At 41.5% G+C, this 20,616-nt stretch overlaps 1 protein-coding gene across 13 annotated transcripts in view; it reads left to right on the forward strand.

Annotated features, from left to right (window-relative positions):
• pard3ab (par-3 family cell polarity regulator alpha, b) overlaps positions 1-20,616 on the forward strand; it is a 245,257-nt gene that overhangs the window by 218,480 nt on the left and 6,161 nt on the right. For 10 of the 13 annotated variants that reach the window (XM_086270848.1, XM_086270850.1, XM_086270856.1 and 7 more), the window contains 2 exons: positions 10,871-10,994; positions 17,874-18,016. In XM_086270848.1, the coding sequence (XP_086126974.1) occupies positions 10,871-10,994; positions 17,874-18,016 (267 nt within the window). Of the gene's footprint in view, positions 1-10,870; positions 12,935-15,142; positions 15,266-17,873; positions 18,017-20,616 lie in introns of those variants that run through there. The other 3 variants (XM_086270858.1, XR_015125953.1, XM_086270859.1) reach the window with 3 other exon arrangements.

Consider the following 20,616-nt stretch of genomic DNA (forward strand, 5'->3'; position numbering starts at 1 on the left):
TTTCAAATTTCACAAAGGAAGAAGAGTCTAAACACGAGTGTGTGGAGATTTCCACGGTTTTAAATAATCTCATTTTCCTTACGCCTTCTCTGCACCGAGGAGATTGTCATCTATCATTGATGGATGAGATTAGGCTCTTTTCTCGTACTGTTACATCAAAGCACTACTGATGGTACTGCGATGGCATCTACAGGAGTTGCTGTTAATGTGGATAAGATCAGATATTCCCTATTTAGCATTTCAATGCGGAGCAGGGAGATGGAATTGAAACCTACATGGGTAAGACAATTGTGGTTTCATATCGCATACCGCCAGTGGGCTCAAAAACCCCTTCATCAACATTTCTCATGTCCAAGATGTTTTAGATTGAGACTACTTTTAGCTTATCAGTTATGCACAGTAACCTGCAAAGATGAGGGTGTTCACACAGTCTGCCTGTTTATTTCGTGTTACTCTTTGACTCATTGATTTAATTACTGTAGCTACAACATTATGATGGCATGTATTTATATAGCGCTTTACTAGTCCCTAAGGACCCCAAAGCGCTTTACATATCCAGTCATTCACCCATTCACACACACATTCACACACTGGTGATGGCAAGCTACATTGTAGCCACAGCCACCCTGGGGCGCACTGACTGCCGGAGGCTGCCGGACACTGGCGCCACCGGGCCCTCTGACCACCACCAGTAGGCAACGGGTGAAGTGTCTTGCCCAAGGACACAACGACCAAGGCTGTCCAAGCCGGGGCTCGAACCGGCAACCTTCCGATTACAAGGCGAACTCCCAACTCTTGAGCCACGATCGCCACGATGATAAGGTGCCAGTTTTAACTATTTATGTATTTATCCATTATGTTACAATGTAACAGCTTCATTTGTTTATCCATCAGCTGCTTTTGCATTTTTAGCAATAGTTGAGGCTGTTTCAAGCATCCATGCATTTCCTTCGGTTAGTTTAGTTAACTTTTCTACTCCGATCTGTTCAGATGCACTTGTTTAACTGGTGTTTGATTGATTTCTGTGTATCCCCTCACTACTTCAGAACCTGAGGGGGTTTGCACTTCTGGGCCTTCAACAATACAGGGTGTATCAAAAAGAATCATCTGATTTAAAGAAGGCTGTATTTTTTTTAAGTAATGTATTTACAATTTAAGTATTTACATCTTAAATATTTGCGACCATCCTTGTGTCACTGCAGCCACTGCGGTTGTTAAACTACCTACTGGCAACCAGGTGAAACTCACGAATCCCCTTTTTCTAGCAGTACACATTTTGATCATTACTCATGGATGGTTGTGGAATTAGAGCACGTTGGATTATTTTTGATACACCCTGTAAAATGCAGACAAGGAGCACAATGAGCATTTTGCTAATCGGCCTCTTGTGACTTTGAGTTGCTGTTTGGATGTAAAACATATAATGAGATAACTTATCACGTCATTTTAAGATTTTGAGTTGACTGCAAATGCAGTCTTTTTCTTGATGGACTGTCTAAAATGTAAAGTGGTGTTGAGGCTAACCACAATGCAGACAAACAGTGGATGCCTCAAAGCAGTGATGTAAATACCAATATGTAGTCAGCTTTGACAGTTACACGGAGAGCTATTTGTCTTCATATAAGAGGCACACAGTTTACAGTAAATTTTGCTTTTCTTAGAATCACTTTTTACTCTGAAAGAGTGAGTTTGATCCCGTTGTATTTTTGGCATCTATCAGATTAGATTTGACGCCATCCCTGTTCAGTTTAATCCGGGGATGAAGTTTAATCTCATAAAGCGCTGTAAAGAAAGCATTTGTTAGGAAAAGGAAACTGAGCTCCTGCTGTACCACGTGTGAAATGCTCTTGCATATATTACACTGACATATTCAGAAGTGGCTCTGCCACGGAGGGGGGGCTGGGGCTGAGTGATGAAACCTAAATGGCTCACATAGGACATGGCATGTCTCTCACCTTCATTAAAAGTAGGGCAGAATTACAGATATTAGAATCGCAGAGCAATTTATTTGCTTGTAACTGAAAAGGCCGGCATCGATACGCTGATGTGTGCAAGCATGAAATTGGCCCATGAATTAAAAGGAGGCATATTTCTGTGTGCCGCGCCATTATTGCTTCCAGTGGCGCCATGGCTTGAAATCGAAGAACTGTTACCCATCTTGCTTTAAGTGTGTGTGTGTGTGTGTGTGTGTGTGTGTGCGTGTGTGGTGTGCGTGTGTGTGTGTGCGCGTGTGTGTGCGTGCTCACCCTTGCATTAATATCAGTCAAATATTATATTACCATCACCCACATTTCTGACCAGCAGTTCCCCTGGAAAAATAGAGATGCCTTATAAAACTGAAAGCCAATTAAATTCAATCCATTCCGTCAATGGATTCCAATGTTTACTGTCTGCTTTGCACAAGTGTTGACACCCGGTGGGATTGCTAAGGCTCAGAATGATTGCTACTGTAAGTTGCAGGAGGGTATCTGTGTGCTGTAGGAAATTAGTCATTTCTTGGAAAGTTGTCTTCCATCATTTTGAGGAAAATGATAACGGATTTAAAAAATGCACAGGATTCAAAGTTAAAGTCTTAAATGATGAAGTGACCCAAAATGAATCTCAGTAAATCAAGTTAGTCATTAGATCGGCTTCTGTATCCATTTTTGGTCCTTAAAGTTTACCTAAAATGCGACACGTGTGAATTCATCACGTGTATTCAAATCCATCTCCATAGCTGCAGCTCTTAATGCAGCCCAGTGACTGCTTCTTCTGTGGCAAAAAGTCAACTAAAGAGCCATGTTTCTTTCCCGGTGACCACACACACTTTTGCACACTCATGGCTCTGAGCTTGGCACAGCATGCCGGCGCTGTGCCCATGCTGTGCACTCTGTGAAGAGAACGGTTTGATCCGAGCCGGGCCGCGAGCGCGCAGATGGTGTCTGCTTCGGCCTGGGTTACAGAATGTGTTAGCTGGATTCATTAGCCTCTTAACTTCCCTGTCAACACGAGCTTTTCCATAGAATGAGACATTTTACTTGGCTGTTTCTTCCTCTGCATATTAACTGATTTGTTTGCGCAGTTCATCAACGTGCAGTTCCTTTAGTCTCACTTAGTCCATTGACATCATGAAGTAAATACCTGGGGGTTGATAATGAGTTGCTAACTGTGGTGATATTGTATCGATTGGTGTCTAATTGCCATGTTTCTGCAGATCAATTTGGCTCTCTCTGTTTCAATGTTAAACCTGTGTAATCCAGAATAAAGGCAAGATGGGACTAATAGTGCCTAAATGGCACAGACTCGATGGCCTCTTGGAACCTCTAATCTTTCCAGTGCATCAGCAGACACCAGCGAGGCTGTGAGTGGTCATCTCAGCTAATTCTCTCTCATCCTCTGTCTTGTCAGTAATGCCACATCATCTATATAGAGTCAGCTTCTTGGAAAAGATTTGGCATCACAGAAAAATATAGAAATCTAGATATTAAACCGTTAAAAAGTAAATCAAGAAAATCTTTGAGAATATTTTATTTCATCAACTACACAGCCCACATGGGCCCGTGAGACACCATTTACACAGTAGCAGCAGTGAACAACACTCAGGAAAGAAAATTACTTTCAAAACAATAAACTTTGTCTCTCCTTAGAAGCTCTACAAATAAAAATAAAAAAATGCCACAAGAAGGGCTCCCTTGTTAAAACGCGCTTTTATGAGCATCCAACCAGAACAAGTTGACAGAGATGGCAGACGGTTTGTTTTTTAAAAAGTAAAACCATTTAAATCATAATGTAGAGCAAATCAAGGCATAAAATTGTGTTAGCTCTCAGTGTTGTGATAAACCACAAAAATAAATACGGGGGCTGTCATGAATGTTGGATTGTAATCAGAAATACACTTAGAAAATTACATTTTTTTCAAAGTATCTAACAGCTATCGCAGATCTGTACAAGAGTGTAAAAAGAGTCGATCCCTCTTGCTTTATTGCGGTAGATAACAGGGACACTGTCATACAGTGGCTCACAGATGGAGAGTTAGCTGCTAGCAGCAGTTAGCGAGAGCATCAGTCTCCCTTCTAGCTGTCTGCGAGCCTTCGATCAATAGACCTGGATTATCATCTCCAGCATCTCAGTTCATTTTTCACAGCAGAGAAAGCCGCCACCAGCTACTCCCTCTTTGTCAGAGGATGTAGGGCCTAGTTCACCCATCTGATAACTAACCACCACATCTGCTGCGTTCAAGAAGGACGTGTGGGCACTTCCCCCCCCCCCCCCCCCCCTTACCGCGCGTGTCGGTACATCAGTAAATGTTTATTTAAGAGGCTGCCGAGCTAGTCAGTACAACAGTCACATCAGAGATGGGAATCCCATGACTACCCATGCTTAATTAAATGTTTAATTAAGGTGGTGTTTTTAATTAAAAAGTTGATTATTATGAAGTGAGGATTTTTGCCAAATTAAATAGATAGGGGTTGCGTTCTGTGATATTCTATCGTTATTAAAAGGGAGGTGAGATTTATTTTTGAGTCAGCAACTGTTAATTTGCTTAAAGGGCAAAAGATGCCCTTTAAGTTAAAGGAGTGTAATGAAGTAAGCTCGAATTGAAGGCACTAACATTTAAGACACTGAGTAGTCTTGGCTGGGGTTTTCGTTTGCATGGTGGTGCATTTGGCTCAGGGCGATGCATTCATCTAATACTTTGAAGTGTGAACCAACAATGCTGCTCTTGTATCTTCAAGGTCACCCCACTTGTAACCACTCGCCACAAGGGCCCTCGTCACAAAACAGACACAAGATCCACTTGAATCTTCCCACCATGTAGGCTTCTGAACTTCAGCAGGCTGTACATGCTCAGATGGTCTTTGTGGGCTGTGGGGTCGTTTCCAGTTGTTTCTCTTTTAGTGCTCTCAACTGCGCGGACACCCGCCGCTTTGCATTCATCTCGAGAGCACATCGATCCACTAAAGGTTGCCAAGTCCTCTAAGCGATGGTTGTAAAATTTATGCCCCTATACAGTTGCTGGTAGGTCTGAAGGATGTTAAAGACATGGGAAGAGCGCACATTGTGAATGAGGCCATTCATTTGTAATCTGCAGGATTAAAGCGCTGCCTATCAGCTGCCTCTGTCACTTACTGTACATTGCACCTTCCCTTTCTCTGTTGGCATGCTTTGATTGGGATCTGTGAAAGCAATGCCAGAGTCATGTGGGATTTTGAGGTGACAGCCCATATCTTCTAATCCTATTAGTTTGGAAGTCCTCTTCCCTGCCAAATAAAGCAAAGGCTTTGTATGCCTGCCTTAAATCAATCTTGCTCATAAAGTTTGGGTTCTTGTTTTGAGTGTCTTGGCTGCATTTTTCATACATATTGTGGCTCTGAGATCAAAAAGACTGCCTGCAACACAGGCCAGATTTCAAGAATAAATTGTGTTTATTAAAGACCTAAATCTTGAATTTGTATTCCTTAGCTCTAAGACCACAGCATTGTCAACCGTTCATGGTAATGCCGGTATAATATTAGGCAATGATAAGAAAGTAAAATATCTCGATAGAATATGGGTATAATGTGCATGTGCAGTGCCTTTGTTTTCATACGCACATGGCGGAAAAAGCATGGCAGCGACAGAGAATGAGAGGGTGAAATCAGATCGTTGAATGAAACAGATGAACCAGAATTGGTTTGTAAAAATGCTGCAACTTCAGTGTGGAACTGGTTTGGCTTTCGTCCATCAGATACACAACAAAGCACTATTTTTGGTAGAGCATGCTAGCGGGCCGTCGTTATTACCGTGTTTTTCGGGAAATACGGCAACTTCAAATCAATCCTTTGATTTTCTGAAAATCGACAGTGCCCCTTATAATCCCGTGTGCGTTATGTATGAATTCTGGTTGTGTTTACTGACCTGGAAACGATTTTATGTACACGGCGCTCGAAAATCTGTCAAATGTTTTTAGTACGACTTTGCTAAGCTACGAAGCCGCACCGCTTGATGGATTGTCGGAGCATTACGGCTGCCGTAGGCAGGAGCCTTGCGGAGTGATACGTACTGTGCTTCAACATAATATTACCGTATTGTGTGTGTATAACCTCTTTTTCAGTTTTGTGGATATTCTACATGGTTATGCTGAGGATATGTCGGCCAGTTTCCACTGGAAATGCCTTTTGGTTAAACTGTCAGCAAGGAATTTGCATTTGCACTGTTACATTTTTATATAGCTTTAATGCACATAAAAAACAGCTGCTTGTTTAAGTGAAAATACATTGATGGGGTTTTTTTTGCACTAATAAAGTTGTGGAGATTTTGTCTCGCGTCAATTATATCGTCAGTTATATCATTATCGCAAATTTTCAAATGTATATTGTGATAAATATTTTCAACCATATTGCCCTGCCCTAATTGTCGTTAAAGGGCACCAAGAATAAGTAGTCACAGATGCAAAGAGCCCATTAAGATCTGTTTCAGTACTGTGAAATACTTTGACTCGCTTTAGTTTTTTTGAAGTATTTTTGCATTACCGAGTGCCAGTATTCTTGTTTGTAACCTGCAGGGTTGCTTACTTCTGTTTTAAAAAAACAAAAAAAAACCCCAAAGAAGATTATATGAACTATAATTAACGTTAATTTTGATGCATCTTCAGCAAACTCTGGTCTTTTGGTAATGATCACTCCAAGCTGCACTTTGTAATTTGTTAAAGAATGTTTACTAAGTAGAAATGACATCACTCTAAGTCGTCACTCTGCTGCTGCCAGTAAACTTAACAGAGTGATACACAAAATTAACAGCTAATCGCAGCACATTGAAGAGAATAATCTTATGTCATACTAGAGCTGGGCGATAGAACGATAACGATATGTATCGCGATATAACTTTTACTCGATAGAGAAATTAAGCTATCGCGATAGACCTCGCCGCTCTTGTCCTCTTAAAAAAAAAAAAAAAAAAAAAAAAAAAAAAAGGTCAGCCAATCCAAATTAAGTAGCGCAGAGCCGAACCAATCACAGCCGCAGCGTCACGTCGCGTGACTTGTTACGTACAGCACAAGTGCCAAGCCGCACGTGTGTTTGTTTGGGAAGCAGCCAGCGGGTAATGGAGCCAGCGCGTAATGGAGGAAATGAGTGTGCCGACTAGAAAAATCAACCGAGCGTGACCGAAGAGAAAACAGATGATGGTTCCAATGCCGGAGAGATTGTCGAACGGAAGAGCCAAAGAAGTTCCGTAGTGTGAAGGTATTTCGGCTATTTCAAGTCTGACAAAAAACAGAGTAGCGTGCACTGTAAATGTGCCGAAAGCAAGTCTGGAAATACAATAAACTGGTGCATGCGTCACACTGTGCGCCACGTTATTGTTTCGGTGAAATGAATTTCTACAATACTGTTAATTCTACTCTCTGCAGTGTTTAAATGCTTACATATACACACAGTTACTGTCCGTCCACACATACGACTCTGTTCTGCTTCTATGCCCCAGCTTTGTTTACTTTTTCCCACCGAGGCTTCTAGACTTCTGATTGGCCAGTATTTCTGCACGGTTAGGAATCTAGCGCCACCTGCTGCTTTGGCATGTTCATAGCAGCGTTTTCCTTCATTTCTGCCTTTATGTGTGGACGGGATTATTTTTTAAAACGAAAACGGAAAATCTCCGTTTTCAAAAATACCCGTGTACGTGTGGACGTAGCCTCAGTCTCTGACTGGAAGCGCTAATTCGTCATTCGGCTTTTGTCAGACTAAAGTAACTGTTAAAACTGTTTGAAAAGCTCAGCTATACAACAAGGAGAGATTGAGAATTTCCTTTTAGTTCTCAGTTTATTTGATATTGACAAAAGTTAGTCAGTTTTGTCTGTTCTTCTGTAAAACAAACTAAGATTTATTTTTAGAATTAATATTTTGTTTCTAAGTGGAATTGACAATTTAGTCTGTTTCGTTTGTTCTATTTTGAAACTTAAACGCTTTAGCGGCTGCCTTTTGTGTAGTTTGCAATATTTGCCTTTATTTATCTGAAAAAGTCTCATGTTCCTTAAGTACATCTACCCTGTTGAACTTATTATGGGAAATAAATATTTAAATAAAAACAAGCTGCTGATTATTTCACATTTTACTTGTGAGCAACGGCACATTTAAATCTTACAAATATAGTTATTTGGCTTATATCGTGATAGATATCGTTATCGCCTGAAATGAAAAAAACATAACGTGATATGAAAAAATCTCATATCGCCCAGCTCTACGTCATACCATTTATGCATTGAATCAATACTGTAAGCTCATTAAGCTTACAGTTTGGACTCGGGGCCTCCATTATCTGGATCAGTTAAAAGTAAAAGTCAGTATTTTCAAGCTGTTAAAAACCACGTAATCGATATCTGTTACTTGCAGATTACAGATTTTTCTTGGTATTGTAATGTTAATGTCATCTCTCTGCCCGGTGATCGAACTGGATTTATCACTTGATTTAGACTTGATTAGATGGCGATTTGGCAGAGAAAAGGTCAACGGTAAACCTTTCCCCCCCCCCCCAAACATTTCTTCTTTTTAAGCATCTGTCAAAGTTACCACAGAGTTTACAGACTTCCTGACCCAAATTATAGCCAAGGATTTTAAAAAAGACACAAGTTTTGATTTTATTCTCAAAGCTTCTTTTTGAGCAATCCCTCTGCTTGAACACGCCGCATTAGGGCATATTGTAGTAGCGTCGTCAAAGTCTGCCCACAGTGCAGACATTACATCTTCCCAAAGCTCCTTCCTTGCCAGGCTTAAGGCTGAGACAGACAGCTTTTCAGGAGGCACACCCGACCATGAAAGGCAGGGTGCATCTCAGCGTAAACAGCTTTGCTGGCAGCCCAGTCAGCAAGCCACAGTCCTCTTATTGAGTCCCAGAGACACTCCACTCCACAAAGCCTCACAGTGACCTTTCAGCCTCATACAGTAGTGCCAGATATTGAGTGAGTCTGTCCAGATGATGAAGCTCATCTCAGGCTAAATTTCAGCCTGCTGTTCTTCCTGGTCTCTGGGGTGTTTTGGCAGTACAGTTGTATTGTTGTGTTGCTCTTTCTTTGATTGATTTACAGCGTTTTGTCAAAGATTGGAGGTCTTTGATCCCTTTATTTGAGTTCCTGTTTTCTTTAGTCTCTCGGGCAGGATTCTGTAATATCAGCTGATACGATTTTTTTATTACAAGGTTGAGCCTCGGAAGACTGAACAGCTTCCATCTGACAAACATTACATTTAAAAAAAACAAACATTTCTTTCTTTTGTTTTGGACAGGCATCTGTTTACATACATTAGATATGAGCCTTTCTGCTAAAGCTGGCATTGCATCCTTGACCCGTAGTCAAAAGGTCACACATCAGTTCAGCTGAGTTACAGAAAGGCCAAGCAGCTGTGTTACATGTCATGGAGATTAGCTGGATTGCATATGGCAGGTTCCTGGTCTTTAACAAGGCTGACCGCCTCTGGCTTTTCTATTGTGTGTCTGGAGTTGATAGCTGGCTAAGTTGGTGGTGCTGTTGTGTTTTAGGTTATGCCATTAGGGCTCGCTTTCTGGCTGTTTGTGATGGATGAAATGAATTACGCAGTAATTTTATGCTACATAGAGTCATACGTTGACCTAATAAAGACAAACTGCTATTCTAAGTCTATTCTAAATGTGCAGCTGCTCTGGGATTTCTTCTTCTTCCTTTTTTGCATATGCACAGCGTGCATTTTATGTTTTTTTAACTTTAGTTTAATCATAACCCTTACCAGTTGCAGTTTGGAATTTTTTATGCTGACCCTAACGCTCCCCGTCTTCAGTCAGGAGAAGATTTGAAAAAGCTGAAAAGGTTGCAGGCTGGACCTTTCGAGTTTGAGAGATAACAAAGTCCACAGGAATTTCCTGGCAAAAGTTGGAAAGTTGAAAAGTCAAGCTCAGAGTCACAGTCACCCGCTGCTCCTTCATTTAGAGTCCAACACTTCTATTCATTCACACTGTGTGAGAGGGAAAATGTGTTAATTACTTTCCTCTGTAGGAGGCCATGTGAATTTAACACTACCCCGTCGTTTCGTTTCTATTTAGGTCTATAGATTTCTCTCCGTTCTGTGTTCATGAGGACGCAAAAGCCTTTATGGTGAAATGCAGAAAAGTCAATGGAAATAAAATAGCTAAATTTTAGGACTGATTTATGACGCATGGTCCAAACCGTTGGTGAAAGGGACTAACTTTCAAAATCTAAATTTCACACAATTTATATATATATATATATATATATTAAAAAAAACTATGAGGAGAAATAAGGTCAGATAAACCTTTATTAGTCCCACACTTAGTCACACGCTTCATGGTGTTATAGCTGAGCATTTCAGACTCTGTAATTCCTAATATAGTTGTAGTTGTAGAGTTATTATGAATGACCAGTGTGAGTGTATTTACTCGTTGTACCATGAGGAAGTTACACTGACAGCAGCGTTGTTTGATGTAAACAGGGCTGCGAAAGACAATAGCAGCGCAGTGGATGAATGATATAAGGCTGCGATGGGAAGGATGGGGTGGGGGCGTGGGGATGTTGGAGTACTACTCACCGTTCACCACTAGTCTTTGTTCAATGTTCTGAATAATACATCAGAAGCACATTAGTTTGATTCATATTGCTGTTGGCTCAGCTGTAAGCTCACTCTTGGCTCCGGCCTCACTTTATCACATTTTTTACATTTTATCTGGGTTGAGTAAATCCGGGTGCTTTGCCAGTGTCAACAGTGCATTTGATCAATTCATGGACAAAACACGCTGGACTTTAAAGAACATCATCCTGCAGGCCATTTCTGCCTGCTGATGGAATCAGGTCACTTGTTAACAATGGACCTTTCACACTCATCCATCTCCCTCCACCCTCTCTCTTTTTTTCTCCCTGCTCTCTCCCTAGTAACCGACTAACCCCCAGCAACCACGACCGGATACAGAGGCTGAGGCAAGAGTTTCAGCAGGCCCAGAATGTCCCGGACGACCCAGATGATCGCAGGAGGACGTACAGCTTCGAGCAGCCCTGGGTGAGTGTCTAAAATCACTGGGGCCTGTAACTAAAATCCGCTGCTGGGCCGAGAAGACGGCTAAACTGTAAGACTGTCCAGAAACGACCGCTATCTACCAGGCCGAGACTCAAGTGCTAGCCTGAGGAGAATGCTAACAGTGTTTGCACCTGTGGCTAATGGTGCTTACCGTCACTAACCCCACTACTAGCAGCCATGAACAAGACTGATGGTCCTCTACACTTGAGGATTACCATTAACCTCCATTAGCCTTCATGGCTAATTGTGCTAATGCTAACACCGTCTGCATGCGGGAGTCTTCACACCTCCTGACACAACCATCACTAACCCCACCCACCTGTCACGACCTGCTGTACTGATCCATCGTCTTCATTTTCTGTGTGTCAGTCATCCACATGGACCCGCCCACCACCTCATGGATTTGGGTCATTTCCAATTTGTTTCTCTGTATAGGGGGTCACCTGTTTTTTGACGTGTGCCTTCTTACAGTTTCAAGTGAGAGCTATGTGCTTTTTAACGGACATTGCTTTAAATCAAAGTTGCATTAGCTGAGGAGAAAGATAACGAGTGCATTCTGAAGCAACAAGGGGTAATTATAAGCGAACAAAATCTGAATGCCTTCAAAGTTTTTTGAGCTGATGCAATCACTTGTCATATTTTTAGTATTTATTTTAGTCCTTCTTGCTTCCTGGCACTGCACCTCAAGTGTACTTGGTTTTACATGAACTCTAGTAGAAAACTCTGGTTAAATGAACAGCCAGCCGTATCAGATTTTAAACCTTATACATCATTTTTATTCCTTTTTTTGTAATTGGTAGAGTGTGTGTTATAAATGAAATGTCTTCACATACTTGCGCTGAGTGCGGGACAACACACATTTTTTGTTTTAACACACAGTCCCTCCCAACTTATTCTAATATATATAACACAATACATATAATTTTAAATAGTGTGTTATGGTGGTAGGTAGCACAAATGTGGGTTGTCCCATACCAGACAGTGTGTTGTCCATAAGGAATAACATTGAGCGCCCTTGTTAGCGTTTTCCCTCTACAAGGTGTTTTCGCACAAATGTTTTTGTATATTTCTGTATGAACTTTTTTTGTTTTTTAATTGTTGGTGTATAAACTAGAAATTCCCACTGTAACTTTGCTCAGGCTTTTGATGTGCAATGGGAAAATTTTACCCTTGTGACTTATAATTGAAATGAATTGATAAAGTGAGAGCTCATGAACCATATCCTCTGTGTTCTGGCTCTTTCTTTTCTAACTAATAAGCCCAACAAATGTGTGCAGCAGTGTTTTGCATTTGGCAGTATTAACCAGTGTCCTGCGTGTAAATGGGGTAGATGGACTGGTGCACATTCCAACCAGCTTTGTACAGGAAAAGCAGCAGCGTGTGGGAAAGAAGAGCGTAGGTCATCTCTCCTTTTGTCTGAAAAGCTACTGAGCATGCTCTCGTTTAAAGAGCCGTTGCAGCATTTTTTCTTATATTAGTTGCAATGTACTTTCTATTGCCATCGAAATCATGGAAAGTAGTGTTAGTTACCCATAAAAATTAGATATTCCATCAGCTACAATGTTTTGTTCTTTTTTTTTTTTTTTTTTATCCGATAAATTGGTGCATGAAAAAAATCTTTGTGTCTTATTATTAAAGCTTAATTAGTCTGGAAATAAACCTGACAAGCACAGATTTCTCCCAGCAATCCTTTTCAGTTCCACAGCCTGTTAAATCCCTTTTACTTTGTCAGACTGTAGCCCACACTCAGGGTTTCTATAGTAATTGCATGTTATTAGACTCATGCTCTGGCCATACTTGTGGGCCATATGGAAAACAGGAGAATGTTTCTTTGAAATTCAATTACCTCTGCCGTGCATTTATTACGTTTTCTTGCTTCATCCGAGTGATGTGCTGCAAACCTCAAGGAGCCACCGTCCTTTTTGTTAATTCACCTACATCTGCCCCACTTGCTACTGCTCTTTTTTCTTTTTTTTATAGTAGAAAATTGTAATGCTGTATGATGCAAATGAAAATAGAGTTGCCTTTGTTCACCATATGTAGATTTATAGGGGCAGCAGTGGTTTTCGGTGCTGGAATAACTAATAGAGTAGATTTATTGAATTAATGGACAAAAACTTGGCTCAGTGTTTTAACATTTTCAAGCAAACTTGCCAAATATAAATCGTGAGAATCTGGCTTTTAACCATTGCAAATTTCAAATTTGTGCCGTACTATCCACCCACTAAAAAAGAAGACTATACTTTTGGTTATTTCATGAAACAATCTACAAATTAATGCAAAATAGAGAGATTAGTTGGTGTTCGAATGATCATGAGTTCCAGTTATCTCTCTTCTTTAAACTGGGAGTTATTGACCACAGTGTCACACCATACTGATACGACTGATATCTGCAGCTGTCTTTCTCATCCACCCAATTATACATTTTCTAAATATGGATGACTAAATAAATAAACAGTTATTTCTTAGCCATCCATATGTAGCCACATGCGTTGGGTCAATATATCCGTTCTTTGTGATGGGCCCCCTCTCCTCCTTTTTCTCCATAGTTTGGGGAGCAGGAGAGGATTGTGGGTAGAACGGTCTAATTCCATCAACGATGACTGATGCTCACCCTCTCGGCAGCACCGCGCCGAGCTTTATTGCACTCATTTATACCACTACGGGAACTGAGGAGTTCATTCAGTTGATGTTGGGGGTTTAGAAATGGTACGATATTGCCTTTTGTATTTTACTGTAACATTTTAATGCTGCTATTATCTGGCCTCCTTCGGGGTATTTTCCACTCCCCTCTGCAATCACTGTGTTTAGGAATGAGAAAACATTCCCAAGAATATTCAGCACTCCCTGAAGGGATTTTTCTTTTTTCTCAAGTGGGGGGAAAAATGTTAAGCCTGAACTTCTCCTATGAGCATTTTAAATTCACATGTGGAATACGGGCTTTATAGGCACTCACTCCTCCTTTATTGTCAGCCGAACCACAATCCAGCGCCACTCGGTGCCAGAGATGATTGCCCCGGCTTCATTTGGTATAAAGGCGAGCCTCGTTAGCACTCTTAATCGTTTTATGGCCTTCCCACCAACTGATGTCCACACTGCTCCCACCAGGCTCTCAATACGTTGCACAGCCATAAAAGTAATTAGATTGGCTTTGTGTTGCAACTAATCTGCACACAGTTATTGCACCCACACAGCTAATTGCAGGAAGAGGGGTTGTGGTACAAGTGTGGGCTGAACCTCGAGGTGAAACTTGAGGTTTCTGAGAGTCTGTATGCATTCTTGTGTGTATGCCTTTGTGAGGTCCAGTATGATCTGCACTGCCCTTGCATATTTTAATAATGTTTGGGTTATGGTTACGATCAGGTTAAGGATATGAATTAGGCTTGTAGTTGCAATAAAGGGGATTAAGGTTAAAAGCTAATTATACTCCAAATGAAGCGTTTATCAGATTGTGAATGGCTAAAAAGGTACAACCTTTCCAACTTCTGAATTAGTGGAGGAAATATCTGCTAATCAGGTGTGTGCACTTTCCTAGGCAAATTAGCATTGACCAACACGCAAAAATATGCAAGATTTGAGCTTCTATCACAAGTTTGCAACTGCTACGTCTCTTTTGGTGAGTGCTTTTAAGGAGACGGTGTATCATAATGTGTGCCATTATCCCTGTTTGAACTGCAGCAGCCTAGGACATATATCTCTCCAAGAAAAAATGGAGAGGAATTGCAAGGCCATAATGTCAGGGTTATTTCTTCCCCCTGCCTGTAAGTATCGCTACTAGGGAACAGATATTGATACTTGTCTTTGTAGGCATGCCGGGGCAACGAATAATATGAAGGCATTTGTTTCAATATAGTCAACCTATTTGGGCTAAGAAATTCTCACAGTTGAGCAGTAAAAATGTGTACGTGCATATCTGAATCACGCCGTTGTATGCAGTCATGAACTATTTGCTACCACAAAATTGAAATTTATCTCAGCTGTCTGTGTCTGAGTGCACATACCTACCACAGCCCGATAACAGGAACGCAGGAGGTGTTCGTGTATGGGGAGGACTGTCACGATGTCAGGTGTTGTCTTTTTCATTAACACCCACTAACATCCATCACATCTCATTGTGTAACCCTTCTGAGTCTCCAGCATGGCTCCCCCTTCCTCTCTCACATCACCTTCCTTCCCTGTCTGTCTGTGTGACTCACCTTCATTTTGACCTGAGAAGAGACGAGCTCAGGGTGTGTCTGCCCCACTAACTGCTGGTAAGTGTCTGCGGTTTGGGCTTGGGCGGGCGGAGGGGTGCGATGGGGAGATTTTGTGAGGGTATCTTGTGTCAGGGATGGCTGCTAGTTTTATTGGGCTACTGTGAGGAAACTCGAACTCCAAGTTGTGGTGATTTTCATGCTTTGAATTTGTACCGAGGGATCGTGTGTTCTTTTCTCTATTTTAAGTCAAGATGTCCGTGCAAATATAACTCGGTGGCAGTTTAGTTTTCAGAACAAAACGCCATTTTCATAAAAATATGTATTGATGTGTGCTATTATACAGGCAATGTGGTGTTTTCGCCACACTAATTTATGAGAGGCCTATCAAGAAAACTAAAAAAAAATCTTTCATTGTTTCTTTAAGGATTTTGCATATTAACAGCATGAAATTCACCACAATTTTGTAGCCTAGCCACAGCTGTATATACATGTGCCATATATGTGTATTTGATGTGTATAGTTTGAGTTTCCAGTGATTATCAGTTCACATAAAAAACAAAATTCTTCTACTCACTTTACATGTTGGCATGTTAGAGTCTTTCTTGCATTCCTTGAGGCTCTTCAGCCCCATAAATATTTAACGGGACACAAAAAAGTCATCAGTATTTATTTAACACTGGGAGCGTAAAACTCCCACAAGTCCCAGAGTCATATTAGCTTTTATGAGTACAAGCAGTGCTCTGATCAACACATCGTTACTGACAACTTTGCTTTGTTGCAAGGACATTTCCAGCAGCACTTATGCTCATGTTAGAGCCACAAAGGGTGATACAGAAGGTGGTGAGACATTTTAGCTCTTATTTATATTTCAAAACACTTTGATACAGGTTGATTGTGTCAATAACTAATCTGAGAAGAAACAGTTCTGTTACTTATGACACATTTGCAGTTAGACAGTGTCCTGCACTGAGATCAGCAGAATATCTCTGAATTCTGTAAGTTTGTTTTTTTTTTTTACCAAATTTTTAAATCTGTGGATTATGTAATTATAGTACATAAACAAAATGTCTTTATTAGTTACAATATGGTGCAAAAGTCTCAAGCCACCACTCATTTCTTTATATTTTGCTAGCAAATGGGCAGCAGTCAGTAAATGTGTACAATCACAAATTGAAATGTAGTATTGAAGGCAAACATAGAGTTGGTACAATTGTAGCAAGCCTGAAAGTCGATATTTGGCATGATATCCTAATTTCTTTGAATAGTCTTCAGGAATAATTTTCCAGGCTTCTTGGAGGACCTGCGAAGCTTTTTCTTGGATGTTGGCTGCCTTTGGTTCTTTTCTCAGTCAAGATGCTCCACACAGCTGCAGTAATGTTGACGTCCGGGGTTTGGGGAGGCCAATCCATGACTGGTGTTTGGCGTCAGTGACATGCTGAATCAGAGACTTTCTAGATCAGGGGTGGGGGGAACTCCAGATCGACAGGTTTTAGATGTGTCCTTGAGCCAACACAGCTGATTTAAATTGCTAAATTACCTCCTCAGCATGTCTTGAAGTTCTCCTGAGGCCTGGTAATAAACTAATCATTTGATTCAGGTGTGCTGCCCCAGTGTGGCATCTAAAACCTGCAGGACACCGGCCCTTGAGGCTTGGAGTTTCCAACCCCTCTTCTAGATGGTACTGCATGGTGGATCAAAATCGCCAACACTACTGGCTGAAATGCAGCTCCAAACTGTGACGGAGGCTCCAGTGTATTTTACACTCAGACACTGTTCAGCCTCTCCTGACCTCCTCCATAAGATTGTCAGTCCAGTTCTTGTATAATTTGGCATACCTCAGCCTTTCTCCCCATTTTCCTTCCTTAAGAATGGCTTCTTGACAGCCACCCTTCCACTGAGACTATTTCTGATGAGGCTTCAGTGAACAGTAGATGGATGAAGGGCCAGGATGCATTTATCAGGTCCTGTGTCAGGTCTTTGCTGGATCTCTCCCCCGCCCCATTTTCTTAAGGACGTGACTTTCAGATACTGCTCATCTACTCTAGGTAGTGTTTTAGACTTACTCCTTCTTCTTTTGTCCTCTACTTATCAGTTTCCTCAATTATTTTCAAGAACACACTCCACACAGTGAAATAGTGTCATCTTTAGCAGTTTTTTACACATTCAGCTAAAGAATTTAATCGGCTTTGCTAAATTGTCTGTTATGTGTAGACAAAACACCGGCCCGTCCCTCGAGTTGGGTGCCTTTTTAAGGTGCTTGAATGATTGATAGATAAGTATTGAGTGACTTCAGATACAAGGACTGGATTGAAAATGAGGGAAAAGCAGCCAAAGTCCAGAGAAAGACTTTGAAAGACTTTCAGAAAGCCGGAAGAACCATTGGCTCAAGACCACAAAGATTACAAGAACGTGTGGCCCCTTGGGAGCAAAATATAAAGAAATGAGGGCTGGTTCAAGACATGTTTTGCACTGAGATCAGCAAAATATTTTTGATTTCTATGCAATATTTTTAACCCAATGGACATTTTCTGTGATTTTCATTAGTTAGTATCTTCTGTGGATTGGCATCAAAGTGTAGCAGCTAGACAACTAAAGGATGTCTCTGATTATATGCGCGGTGATTGTGTTCTGAGCTCTAACTGAGCTGCCGCTCTCATGTTTTCAGTCAAACACCAGCAGCAACGGTCCAGGCGGGTACAGCCAGCCAGGCCGTCACTCGGTGTCGGTCGAGGTGCAGATGCAAAGACAGAGGCAGGAGGAGAGAGACTCGTTCACCCAGGCGCAGCGACAGTACAGCTCCCTGCCACGGTAAGACTGACAGATGTAGAACTTGACACGATTGTGTTTGATGTTTATTTCTGTTCAACGATCGATATGTACCAAGAGATTTTCGTGCGTCTGTCTAATATGAAAAGTGTCCTGGAGTTTGCGACTGTTTGATCTGTAATCCGGTGTAATGGATCTCGAGCAGTGACGCATGTGTGGTTTTACGTGTGCGCGTTCGTGTACGCGCCTGTCTGATTACGTCTGATTCATCGTAATGGCCCAGTGACAGTAGTGAAGGCAGATTAAATTTATATATACATATATAAACCATCTGAGTAAGAAAAAGGGTCGTAGCTGGTCAGCTTCAGACCACAAAGCTGCACACACACACTCTCAGTGTCAGGATGGACAGATCATATTACCCTCTTCCAAAGATATGACATGATTGCTTTCCTCTCCCTTAATGTAATTCCCTTTGATCTGCATGAGATGCGCGACTCTTGTTCCAGGAAGTGTGCTGGGGTGTGGGGGGTTTTTTCCTCTATTCTTTTTTTTTTTCTCTAAATTTGAGAAGTTTTGGTTTTGTCTTTAATGCTTTTGGTGTGAGTTAAGGGTTGAGTTTGGTGAAATGTTTAGCTCCAGGGTTGACATTTCCAGCATCCCTGAACAGATTACATATATTTACATATTTGTATCATATGTACAGTAAGAATGAGCCCCTCTAAAAACGCTAAAGCGCTTGGAAAGTCAGGAAATGATCGTTTCTCTTCCTCAGTGTTGTGTTTTTAAAAAAGAAAAAAAAACTATGTTAAGTAATAATGACACCTCGTAATGAGATTATAATCATAGATTTGATGTTCATTTAAAATCATAGCAGTACCCTATTATGGATATTTTTTTAATTCTTCACTTTAAGCATGAAAAGTCCAGAAGGAAAACATTATTCACAGCTACTGTCGCCTTTCCCGAAGCCATCTGTGTAATTTCTCCTTCAAACTCATTTTAAGGCCAACTATGTTTAAGCAGACACATCCTGGTGCGTGTCGCCTCGCACTTACCATACATATACAACATTTAATACATTATCTTCTCTTACTTCACCGTAGTACTCTAATCCACTGTTATCAACATAAATCCCTTCCTTGATAAATATTGCAGGCAGCTTTGCTGAAAGATTAATGAACTACCGTCGCGCTCCAGCGGTCAGAGGCAACATCCTGTGGCCGCATACCCTCACTTTTACACTAATTCCATTAATAAACTGCTCTGTTTGGATAAACACGGCTGCAGTTTCTCCAGAACACTAAGTATTGTTTGACTGAGAAGCATAACATCCTTTGGAGTCAGAGGCTTTACATTTTCCATTTGGAAGGTCACGGCTCTGATGAGCGTCAAGTGGATGAGCATAGCTTTTTATTTATTTTTTAATAACAGTATCATTCCATAAAAACAGCGTTTATTCTCGGCAAAGGCCAGATCTCTTCTGGATGAGACCCTTTCCTAAACAAGGAGGCATGAATGAAAATAAACAGCCACCACTGGAAATAATGATGTGCAATGGGATCTTTATCACAGATCAGCACCGTTGATCTGTGAGCCAAAGTAATGCCATTTTGCAACGCCAAAGGCTGGCTGCAACAGCTGGCATGTGGTTTTACTTGTGCGTGCATGCGTGGGTGTCGCAACCACATGTCATGACACCCCTGCCCCATCTCCCCTTTCCTCTGTCAGTCTCACTCTGTCACCTTTTCCCGCTTTCTTTCTTCATGCTCCACTGTGTGCATGAGTGGAATACAGAACGGTATACATCTTTCTGTATTTACCACACATGTACACGCTCCCTCTTGGCACAGCAAAGACTGAGGCGGTGATCTGGTTTGCATTTCTCAGCAGGGAGGCAGACCGGCTTTGGCCTCTTTGTCAACAATATGAAATGAAATCAGATCCCGGGGACGCCTGTCTCTGAAAATTGGAAGCGCTCAGGCGTGTGCAAGAATAAACCTGGGCTATATACTCCTATCTTGCCGATCGAGGAGCGTATCCATTCCCAATCGCATTCAATCCCCGTTGAATAAAAACAAAAGGTCTTTTTTGTTCTCATTAAGGATTTTTTCCCCTCCTCTTCCTACTGAAATCCAAACACAGGAATAATACGATTTCTTCACAGCTGGCTGATAAACCTGCTAATTATGCATGGCTCACATGCCCATTGATGTTTTTGTGTGTCGCCGTCTTCTATGTCTCTTGCTCCCGTTTTGCCCTCGGGATAAACGGGTGGAGCTGTTAGAATACTCATGCATATCGTATAGGCTCACAAACACACACAAAGACAAGGCTGCCACAAAGAGGCTAGCCAAGCAGAAATGAGAGGTGATGTCACACATCTGGACCCCCCCACCCCCCTCTGTCTGTCTATCTTTCTTGTAAAGGCCAGGGCAGTCCCCCAGAATCACGACAACCAACTGCGCCTTTAAGACTGTTGTGTCAGGTGTTGCATATCAGCCCGTATGAATCCATAGGGGACAAGATGGTCATTTTTCTAGCTGCAAAAGGTCTGCTATTTGTGTCTGTCAGATCCAATGCTCTGCTATTACTGTCTGTCAGATCCAATGGCTGTTTCAGTCCGTCTCAACGTGGGCCCA

The sequence above is a fragment of the Aulonocara sp. 'chitande type north' Nkhata Bay genome, linkage group LG18 (assembly GCF_057382095.1).
Source record: "Aulonocara sp. 'chitande type north' Nkhata Bay isolate Kocher_YH1m ecotype deep benthic linkage group LG18, A_spYH_male_GT1.1, whole genome shotgun sequence".
Lineage (NCBI taxonomy): Eukaryota > Metazoa > Chordata > Actinopteri > Cichliformes > Cichlidae > Aulonocara > Aulonocara sp. 'chitande type north' Nkhata Bay.